The sequence below is a fragment of the Quercus suber genome, unplaced genomic scaffold (assembly GCF_002906115.3).
Source record: "Quercus suber isolate HL8 unplaced genomic scaffold, Cork oak 2.0 scaffold_21, whole genome shotgun sequence".
Taxonomy (NCBI): Eukaryota; Viridiplantae; Streptophyta; class Magnoliopsida; order Fagales; family Fagaceae; genus Quercus; species Quercus suber.
Genome location: NW_027069486.1, coordinates 1,239,361 through 1,251,152, shown reverse-complemented (window position 1 = coordinate 1,251,152; position 11,792 = coordinate 1,239,361). Strand labels below are relative to the sequence as shown.

Sequence of the window (11,792 nt, the reverse complement as noted above, 5' to 3'; positions counted from 1 at the left end):
CACCAGTTCCATTCTCCATCCAGCAACCCCCAGATTTCATTCTTCTTCCTTCTCTGAGATGCTTTGAAGTGAAAGTATTTTGTGTTTCTATCACCAAGGGTCAACCATTGTATTTTGGATCTTTGATTCCACTTGATTTCTTCATCATCTAACATTTCATTAATTTCCTTCCTTAGTGCATTAATTTCTTCTCCCCTGCTTCCATCTCTGTCAGCTTGGACTAGAACTTGCAGTTGCTTTCTCTTCTCCTTTATCATTCGAGCATCATGCCTAAGGTCTGAATTATTCCATCTTGTTAATCCCTCCGCACAAACTCTCAAACCCTTGGTAAATTCACTAGCCGTATGAAACCCCGAATGATCTTTCCAAGCATCTTGAATTATCTCCTTGCATTTATCGTGTCTAACCCATGTTGCCTCAAAATGGAATCTCCTCTTTTCCCTTCCTTTGACATTTCTTAGATGTGTTAGCACCAAAGCACAGTGATCTGAAGTTGAATCCACTACATCGATAACCCTAGCATCTCTGTATTGATCTTTCCAATCTGTTGTAGTCAACACCCTATCAAGTCTTAATTGAATTCTTTCCCCAGCTGACCTTTGGTTACACCAAGTGAACTCAGGACCCTCATATCCAAGGTCTAGAAAACCACAAACATTAACTACTCTTCTAAGACCCTCCATCTGCTGTTGTGGTCTCTCTGGGCCTCCCCATTTCTCAGAGCTTGATAAAATTTCGTTAAAATCCCCCATGCAGACCCATGGCATCTGAAATTGAGCATTTAGAAATTGTAGTAGCTCCCAAGACTCCTTCCTCCTATTTGTATCCGGGTTGCCATAGAAGCCCGTAATTCTCCATTTAAAACCAGACGTAGGATCAGTCACAACTGCATCTATATGATACTTAGTATAACTTTTAAGCTCCACATTTAGATCCCTTTCCCATAACATTGCTATTCCGCTACTTCTTCCTTTACTAGGAATTATAACTCCATTTAATAAGCCTACCTTCACCATTATTCTCCTCATTCTACTTATACCAGCTTTTGTCTCCATCAAAAATACCAGTTTGGGGCACCATCGTTGCACCAGCTCGCGCAACGCTCGAACTGACCGGGGGTGCCCCAGCCCCCGGCAGTTCCAGCTTAAGGTATTCATGGCTCCCGGCGGTGCTGCTCTGCAGACACCGCCGATAGGTCGAAAGGAATTGAGTTACTACCACACAGCTTTTTTTTCCTTCTTGCATCAACTTCTTCCTCATCTGCCAAGAGAGTTCTCTTTACACCCACCATACTGTTAGCAACATCCCCTCCCATTTCATTTTCTTTATTTTGACTCCAGGCTAGCTTCTTCAATTTACCTTTCTTTTTCTGGGCTTTATTTTCCTCATCATTATTTTTCTTCTCTACACTGAGCCCAATATCCATTTTAACTGGGCTAGTGACTTCCTGAAGCTCCATATTTTTAACTTCTTCACGGCCCATGTGAGCTATTTCACTCACCTCACTTTCACATTCTACTGTTGATATAGAGTTATGGGCCGGCCCTATATTTTGGTTTTCTCCTTTCCCCTTTTCACCGTGGACATTTTCCCCTTTTTTCCTTGCTTCTATCCCATCAGGTCTAATATTTTGAATTTGAAAATGAATTTGACGTACCTCTTGCGTGGCTTTGCTCACCTTCCACTGACATCACTGAGACAAGACTTCCACTTTTTGCATTTCCAAGCTTTTCCTCGGCTTGTGCACCGCCAAGGTAAGTGGAGTAGCCACCGTCTTCCGCCTCAAGCTGCATCTTTTCTTTCATTGCCATATCATCAACTTGTTGGTTAAAAGGACTCCTTCTTTGTTTTTCTTTTGTCCAGCAGGCTTTGCTTCCACCTTGAGCCCTTAACCATTCACCATATTGCAGAGCTTGGTTTGGTTGGCCACTTTTCTTACAATGTTTCTCATCATGCCCCATTACTCCACATCTGAAGCAGAAAACCGGCAACCTTTCATACCGAAATTGGATGCAAAAACTCTTCCCCTCTGGGCTAGCAACCTTACCACACCTTCTTAAAGGTTTCTCCAGTGGAAGATTCACCTTTATTCTCATGAATTTTGCTTGCTCTGACATCCATGATATTGTATCCACTATCATAAAAATTCCCAAATTGCTGCCTATCTCCTTACCTATCTTCTCTGTCATCATATCAAAAGGCAAACCCCATATTTGTACCCAAAAGGGAGAATGAGTAAAAGAAATATTACCTGCCGTCATTCCCCTCTCCCATCTTTTGAGCAACAAAAGATTATTTTCAAAGTTCCATGGCCCATTTGTTTCAACCCACCTTAGCTGGTATTCATTAGCAAACTTGAATTGGAGGATATCATTCCCAACTTCCACAATCTTCAAGTCCTGGCCAATTTTCCAAGCAGTCCTTAAGGTGTTCTTTAGGGCCCGCAGATTTTGCTTTCTGTCTGACAAAAGCTTTCCCATCAGGCTTTGAGAACACTCCTCTATTACCTGTGCTCTGCCTTCTTCCGAAACTGAGATGTCCTATATTGTTATTATATTAGATTAGGAATGATGTAAATAGTTATATGGCAGGAAGGGTACTTTGTAGCTTTTAATTTTGATAGATAAAATATAGTACCTTAGAAGTATGGTTACTCTGCCAACGAAAAGATATAAGTGACAAGCACTTGTAACTCTAGTTTCTACATATGGCCATGCTGGTTTTGTTTCTTTCGGATTGGCTGACCATGCTCAAGCCAATTCCATCTCATGTATTGTCGCATGGGCTTGCCAATGTTCAAAACTTGTCCAGCTCTATCATTAAGTTTGGCAGTATTAAGGGAATAATGGGCTAGCTATGGGATTGATAAATTAAGATATAATATTAGCTTCAACTATATATTAGATTGATCAAATATCTATCATTTTGCTATATTGGAGTTTCATGAATATCTATGATTAAATTAATGGGAAAAATCTGATTATGCAACAATATTTGTAAGCCCAAAAATCTAACAAAGCTGAAGTGTATCTCAAAGAATCTAACATCTCCGTAGGCTTATATAGATAGATAAAACCATTTAAGTGTGAGAACAGAATTATAATTGGGAAATTTGTGTATTGATGGACCTATGTTTGGTGTTACTAGGTTCTAATTCTATTGATTTGTTGTGATTCAAGGGAGGTTAGTTTCATATTTTTGCAAATAAGAGGTAAGTGGTGTTTACTAAATGTTGATTATTAAACTATTTTATATCAAAAAAATATGTTGATATTCTATAAATATATTGATATCCTATAAATGTTTGATGTGCATATTGTGTGGAAACATTGACTATTTGTTATATGAAAAACTTGTGGAGAACCTAAATTTATTTAAACTTGTATGTGTGAATATATCTTTATATTTTTGAGAATTATGAATGAATTATTTTTGTGAGCATATTGAATATGTTTTGAAAACCTATGGCAAGTCGTGATTAAAAGCTTAGTATTGTATTTAGTTCTTAGCAAGAGACAATCATGCTGTAGCTAGTCCTTAGTAAGGGACGGTCCCAGAAAAGGGGGACAGTGCACAATTGGTAACTCCTTAGCAAGGGAGTATACCATTAAGGATCCTAAAAGGGAGCTCCTTAGCAAGGGAGTGCACCTTCAGATTCCAAAGGAACTACCCTTAAGAAAAGGGGGTTCCAGTCCTAAAAGGGGATATCACAACCTTATCAACGGGGCGTAAACGTTGACCACGAGAAAAGTTTAGGAAATTGTTTATATGATAGTGTTGGTATGTTATGATGGCTCACAATATAATGATATTTTTATATGAAATATTTGATGTTAAAATATTGATGGGTTACAAGTTATGAATTTGCTATATGAATTATTTATTTAAAAAGGTTTGTTCCCACACCCCAATGTTAGTGAATTCTACTTATTGAGTTATCTCACCCTCCCCCCCCCCCCTCCCTCTTTATTCCCCCTTACAGATACATTAGAGGGATCATTGGAATAGAGATTCTTGGAAGACAACTGGTACAAATTATATTATGAAACTGAGAATTTCATTATTATTTTTATGGTATTGAATATTGTAATGGAAAATTATTTTGAGGATATTTTATAGTTGGTGAAATTAGAGCTTTGACGATTGTGATGAGATTTTAGGTTGTTGGTTACATTTATTTAATATTTTTATGGATTATTTAGATTGAATAGACATTTATTATTTATGATTTTGGGGCGTTACATGTCAGCACCCGATTAGACTGCTTATGTCATTACTTACACATGCCAGGTTGCTTATATCATTGCTTACATGCGTCGAACTGCTTACGTCATTGCTAATATGCGCCAATGTGTGATTGACATTTTGCATTTTTTTTAATGTTTTTATTTCATGACACTTGGCAAATTTTGTTAATTTCTGAATAGTGATAGCAGAACCTAGTAGTAGTACATTGCACTTTGCGCTTTGTAATTGGTTGTACTTTATGGACTTTGTAATATGATGTGTTAGCTTGTGATATGTCGGAATTTTCCCTCTCTACAGTCTTTATCAAGTTATCTTTTCAATTTTCAGTAGTTTAGTAAATATACACGCTATTTTTTTTTTAATCCGTGGTTAAAAGAATTAACCCGTGCAATTCATTGATTTACATGATTTGATAATGGGTCATTGCATATTGAGTATTTTACACCAAATCATTATGAATAATGCTTTGGTTCACGATTTTAGAGGTTTAATTGGTGTTTAGTATAATTTTTATAACTATAGTTCTTATACTAAAATAGACAAAAAAATTTGTATGAGTTGATGCAAATGCGCTAACTCTTAGTATTCGTTTGAGATGATCTTATTTTGCTGAAACTGGAATTTTTTTTTGCTAAAAGTACTGTAAATAAAGGTAAAAGTTAGCTGAAATAGAACAGTGGGACCCATGAATAGTACCAAAAAGTGCAGTGGGACCTGTTTGTCATGAATAATTTTGTCAACTTATTTTACTATTCAACTTATTTTTACTTTTATTCATGAGTTCCACTGCACTTTTGGTATTATTTCATAGGTCTCACCGTACTATTTTAATTAACTTTTACCTCTATCTACAGTACTTTCAACAAAAAGTTTTTATTTTCAACAAAATAAGCGGATTCTAAACAAATCTTTTGTGTGCGTAAAAAAACTCAAGATAAAACAAATTTTTGCCTAAATATTAACACCCACCAACCAACTTGAGAGTTTTATATTACTCAACTTTTTAATTTTTTAATTTTTTTTATTAAGATAAATCCATCATCCATTCATTCATATTCAAAACAATCTTATGTTCCATCCAAAAAGAAAACCAATCTGACAAGATGCGGAATCCAACCGGTCCACCTCAAACTCAAACATCTTTCTTGCTCCTCTCTCACTGTATAGTAAATATTTTTTTTGATGAACCATATTATAGTACATATTATAATTAATAAAATTATATTTTTTTGATGAATCACTATAATATATATATATATATATATATATATATTTGTATTCTTTTCAGATCTTTTTGGCTTGTGCACCCACGAGCACAACTCACATGTTTCTACTTCCAATCATGCTAGTGCGCATTCACGCGTGTTTCTAATTTCCAATCATGCTACTCCAATTATAGTGTTACTTATACACTAGTGCGCATTCCACAAAAGTGTAATAACACTTAAAAATCGTGGGTATAACTCACGCTTTCAGTGTTATTTAAGTGCATACAGTGTAATAGGTTTTACTTGGTCACTATTTTTTCTTCCACAAAAACCAGGAAAAATGGAAACCTGGTTCGTCGTCCTTATCTCTCTCTGCATCTCAGCTCTCCTAAAACCACTTCTCAACCTTTTCATCAACAAGAAAAACAATAAGCTTCCTCCTGGACCCTTTACCATCTCAGAACTAAACAGCTTCCTATGGATCCACAAATCTTTCTCCGACCTCGAACCCATTCTCCGCAAACTCCATTCCAAGTACGGACCCATAGTCACCCTCAACATCGCTTTCCGCCCTGCTATCTTCGTTGCCAACCGCTCTATCGCTCACAAAGCTCTCGTCCAAAACGGCGCCGTCTTTGCTGACCGGCCACAGGCTCCTCCGACCAACAAAGTGTTCACATGTAACTCGACCAACATCAACTCCGCCTCGTACGGTCCCACGTGGCGCCTGTTTCGCCGCAATCTCAGTTCTGAGATTCTTCACCCTTCGCGCTTGAAATCCTACTCTCACGCGCGCACTGGGTTTATAATATCCTCTCAATCGTCTTCGTGATTCTCAGTCCAAGTCCAGTGAAGTGCCAATCGTCGTTAAGGAACATTTCCAATACTCCATGTTTTGTTTGTTGGTTCTTATGTGTTTCGGTGACAAGCTTGGTGAGACTCAGATTAAAGAAATCGAAGATGTCCAGCGTCGCTTGCTTTTGGAGCTTCCTCGGTTTAATATACTTAATGTTTGTGGGAGTGTTGGGAAGATTATATTTCGTAAGCTTTGGCAAGAGTTGTTTGATCTTCGGAGAGACCAAGAAGCTGTGCTAAGGCCTTTGATAGAAGCGAGAAGGAAAGTGAAGCAAGAAAGACAGAGCAAAGCGAAAGAAGACAAAGATGTTGATAATGACCATGAGTTTGTGGTGTCGTATGTGGATACGTTGTTGGATTTGGAGCTACCAGGGGAGAAGCGGAAACTCCGGGATGGGGAAATGGTTAGTTTGTGCTCTGAGTTTCTCAACGCGGGTACAGATACTACGTCGACTGCATTGGAGTGGATTATGGCGAATTTGGTGAAATACCCCCAAATCCAAGAGAGGCTTTTTATGGTGATTAAAGGGGTTGTTGGTGATGGAGAGAAAACAGTAAAGGAGGAAGATTTGAACAAGATGCCTTATTTGAAAGCAGTGATTTTGGAAGGTTTAAGAAGACACCCACCTGGGCATTTTGTGTTGCCACATGCAGTGACTGAGGATGTGGTTTTGGATGGCTATTTGGTGCCAAAGAATGCTACTTTGAATTTCATGGTGGCAGAAATGGGGTGGGATCCAAAAGTGTGGGAGGATCCTATGGAGTTTAAGCCTGAGAGATTCTGAGTGGCGGTGATGGTGGAGGAGAAGTGTTTGATATAACTGGAAGTAGAGAGATTAAGATGATGCCATTTGGTGTGGGGAGGAGGATTTGCCCTGGTTCTGGTTTGGCAATGCTGCATTTGGAGTATTTTGTGGCCAATTTGGTTTGGAGTTTTGAGTGGAAAGCTGTGGAGGGTGGTGATGTTGATTTGACAGAGAAGCAGGAGTTCACTATGGTGATGAAGAATCCTCTCAAGGCCCACTTATCTCTAAGGCTTTGAAAGGTTTAGTTGAAGACTTCAGTACAAAAATCAATAGATAAGATGCTAGTGTTTCTTTCGAAATAAAGACTATCGCTGTATTTATTGAATTTTCAGTAAAATGTTTCTAAGCGATTTCATTTGAAGTACTAGTTTGGTAATCAGTACAGTATAGTGAATATACTTGAAACGAAATGGTAATGAATTTATGATTTTGGTGTTATTCTTGTTGCTGAGGGAGATTTGTTGTCAGTCATTTGAAGCTCTTCGTTCTTACGAGGGGGATATGTCAAGGTTAGTCATGTTTTCTATTTAGCTAGGAGTAAAGTGAGTTTGTTGCATAAACTTCTTTTACCATGTTTTTCGGGTATTGAAGAGAAATAATATGTTAATATTTTTACAATAAATTTTAAGTGGTAATTATTATTAGTTGTTATTATTGAAGCAAAAATGTAATTTAAGTTCAAATTTAAACCAATATCAATTAGCAACATGTAATTTATTATAAAATATTATAAAAATATATTGTACTTGGTATTTGTATTAAATGGTGCTGCTAAGCTTTGAAGTCACTATCAAGTATGATTGTCCTTCGTTTGCTCTATCTTTTTTTTTTTTTGAGAGATTCGCTTGCTCTCTTTTATATATATTTATCTTTATCTATCAAAAATAAAATAGAAATAAAACAATCAAGCATGATTAGAAGAGCACTTCATGGAGTTCCTCAGTCCTCGTTATAATTATGGAATTATCAACGACTACAAAATAAATAAAAAAAATGCACCTACAATCGGGTTCACAAGAAGTATCCTTTGAAGGCCCATTTATCCTTGAGGATTTGAATAATTAGGTCCATTTTATGTTGTAGCAAAAGGGAAGAAAATGTACCTACTACTAGGTCCATTTTATGTTATAGTTGCCTANCTTATACACTAGTGCGCATTCACACAATAGTGTAATAACACTTAAAAATCGTGGGTATAACTCACGCTTTCAGTGTTATTTAAGTGCATACAGTGTAATAGGTTTTACTTGGTCACTATTTTTTCTTCCACAAAAACCAGGAAAAATGGAAACCTGGTTCGTCGTCCTTATCTCTCTCTGCATCTCAGCTCTCCTAAAACCACTTCTCAACCTTTTCATCAACAAGAAAAACAATAAGCTTCCTCCTGGACCCTTTACCATCTCAGAACTAAACAGCTTCCTATGGATCCACAAATCTTTCTCCGACCTCGAACCCATTCTCCGCAAACTCCATTCCAAGTACGGACCCATAGTCACCCTCAACATCGCTTTCCGCCCTGCTATCTTCGTTGCCAACCGCTCTATCGCTCACAAAGCTCTCGTCCAAAACGGCGCCGTCTTTGCTGACCGGCCACAGGCTCCTCCGACCAACAAAGTGTTCACAAGTAACTCGACCAACATCAACTCCGCCTCGTACGGTCCCACGTGGCGCCTGTTTCGCCGCAATCTCAGTTCTGAGATTCTTCACCCTTCGCGCTTGAAATCCTACTCTCACGCGCGCAGCTGGGTTTATAATATCCTCTGCAATCGTCTTCGTGATTCTCAGTCCAAGTCCAGTGAAGTGCCAATCGTCGTTAAGGAACATTTCCAATACTCCATGTTTTGTTTGTTGGTTCTTATGTGTTTCGGTGACAAGCTTGGTGAGACTCAGATTAAAGAAATCGAAGATGTCCAGCGTCGCTTGCTTTTGGAGCTTCCTCGGTTTAATATACTTAATGTTTGTGGGAGTGTTGGGAAGATTATATTTCGTAAGCTTTGGCAAGAGTTGTTTGATCTTCGGAGAGACCAAGAAGCTGTGCTAAGGCCTTTGATAGAAGCGAGAAGGAAAGTGAAGCAAGAAAGACAGAGCAAAGCGAAAGAAGACAAAGATGTTGATAATGACCATGAGTTTGTGGTGTCGTATGTGGATACGTTGTTGGATTTGGAGCTACCAGGGGAGAAGCGGAAACTCCGGGATGGGGAAATGGTTAGTTTGTGCTCTGAGTTTCTCAACGCGGGTACAGATACTACGTCGACTGCATTGGAGTGGATTATGGCGAATTTGGTGAAATACCCCCAAATCCAAGAGAGGCTTTTTATGGTGATTAAAGGGGTTGTTGGTGATGGAGAGAAACAGTAAAGGAGGAAGATTTGAACAAGATGCCTTATTTGAAAGCAGTGATTTTGGAAGGTTTAAGAAGACACCCACCTGGGCATTTTGTGTTGCCACATGCAGTGACTGAGGATGTGGTTTTGGATGGCTATTTGGTGCCAAAGAATGCTACTTTGAATTTCATGGTGGCAGAAATGGGGTGGGATCCAAAAGTGTGGGAGGATCCTATGGAGTTTAAGCCTGAGAGATTCTGGAGTGGCGGTGATGGTGGAGGAGAAGTGTTTGATATAACTGGAAGTAGAGAGATTAAGATGATGCCATTTGGTGTGGGGAGGAGGATTTGCCCTGGTTCTGGTTTGGCAATGCTGCATTTGGAGTATTTTGTGGCCAATTTGGTTTGGAGTTTTGAGTGGAAAGCTGTGGAGGGTGGTGATGTTGATTTGACAGAGAAGCAGGAGTTCACTATGGTGATGAAGAATCCTCTCAAGGCCCACTTATCTCTAAGGCTTTGAAAGGTTTAGTTGAAGACTTCAGTACAAAAATCAATAGATAAGATGCTAGTGTTTCTTTCGAAATAAAGACTATCGCTGTATTTATTGAATTTTCAGTAAAATGTTTCTAAGCGATTTCATTTGAAGTACTAGTTTGGTAATCAGTACAGTATAGTGAATATACTTGAAACGAAATGGTAATGAATTTATGATTTTGGTGTTATTCTTGTTGCTGAGGGAGATTTGTTGTCAGTCATTTGAAGCTCTTCGTTCTTACGAGGGGGATATGTCAAGGTTAGTCATGTTTTCTATTTAGCTAGGAGTAAAGTGAGTTTGTTGCATAAACTTCTTTTACCATGTTTTTCGGGTATTGAAGAGAAATAATATGTTAATATTTTTACAATAAATTTTAAGTGGTAATTATTATTAGTTGTTATTATTGAAGCAAAAATGTAATTTAAGTTCAAATTTAAACCAATATCAATTAGCAACATGTAATTTATTATAAAATATTATAAAAATATATTGTACTTGGTATTTGTATTAAATGGTGCTGCTAAGCTTTGAAGTCACTATCAAGTATGATTGTCCTTCGTTTGCTCTATCTTTTTTTTTTTTTTGAGAGATTCGCTTGCTCTCTTTTATATATATTTATCTTTATCTATCAAAAAATAAAATAGAAATAAAACAATCAAGCATGATTAGAAGAGCACTTCATGGAGTTCCTCAGTCCTCGTTATAATTATGGAATTATCAACGACTACAAAATAAATAAAAAAATGCACCTACAATCGGGTTCACAAGAAGTATCCTTTGAAGGCCCATTTATCCTTGAGGATTTGAATAATTAGGTCCATTTTATGTTGTAGCAAAAGGGAAGAAAATGTACCTACTACTAGGTCCATTTTATGTTATAGTTGCCTATATTTCATAGACTCGCAAAATTGGATCCGACTCAGACTCGAAATTTTCTGACATGAGTAAAAGTTGGTTGATTTGTGATCCTTGAAAACACGTAAATGGTGGAGTGAAAAAGGGGTGCTCAATGGCTGATAATGATTTTTTTTTTTTTTGAGAAACTTGGCTGATAATGATCAATGCTGCTGCAAGTGTGTGCGCATGTGGCGTGTTATATGTAGACTAATTAAGTAGTAATATAGGGCAAGGTACAATCATCTAGTGTGGCCAGTGGCTTGTCTACTATTGGAGAAGGCTCTTGAGTTCAACTGGGTTTGTTCCCTGTTTGAATTCTAGCAGCTGTAACACTTTGTGGTCAGCGGTAGGCTCCCATTGCGAACGAGGATTAGTTGATGTGCATGTAAGTTGGCCATGATAACCTGTGGGAAACCCAAAAAAAAAAAAAATAAAATAAAAATAAAAATAGAGCAAGGTACGTATATAAAATAATAATAAGATTAATGATGCTATCATGGCCACTAAAATTGGCACGTATGAAACAAATAGTGTTGATGCAAATACAGGAAATTAAATAGCGAAACCTATCATAAATGTGAGAGGTTAAAGCATCACGCTACTATATTATTAGAGAATTTAATAATTTTCTGTATGTTCAACATAGAATTTCGACAGTTGATTAATTCAGGTGTAGAAATCCACATCATCTATTCAACTTGGTCATTATAAGACCACGCCATATAGTCTCGGTTATCATAAAGCCACGCCACTCATGACTCAACTACTACAAAGTTAGTCCATCAAATGATCTGCATGTCATCAACCAATAAAAACAATGATGACTCAAGCTTGAGAAACCACTAAAGGGTCATGCTAACGAGTACCCTTAAGGTACTAATTAAAAATTCAATTAAAGAAAGTTTTTATGGGAAAAGAAA

At 37.5% G+C, this 11,792-nt stretch overlaps 1 protein-coding gene and 1 pseudogene across 1 annotated transcript; both read left to right on the top strand.

The window, feature by feature from the left end:
• The first annotated feature begins 5,586 nt into the window (after positions 1-5,586).
• LOC111997224 (cytochrome P450 89A2-like) lies at positions 5,587-7,555 on the top strand (annotated as a pseudogene).
• A 719-nt stretch (positions 7,556-8,274) lies between these two features.
• Positions 8,275-10,162, top strand: LOC112015396 (cytochrome P450 89A2). Its single transcript, XM_024047802.2, is given in 2 exon segments — positions 8,275-9,467; positions 9,470-10,162. Coding segments are annotated over 2 exon segments (1,557 nt in total). The 5' UTR covers positions 8,275-8,401; the 3' UTR covers positions 9,961-10,162.
• The last annotated feature ends 1,630 nt before the right edge of the window (positions 10,163-11,792 follow it).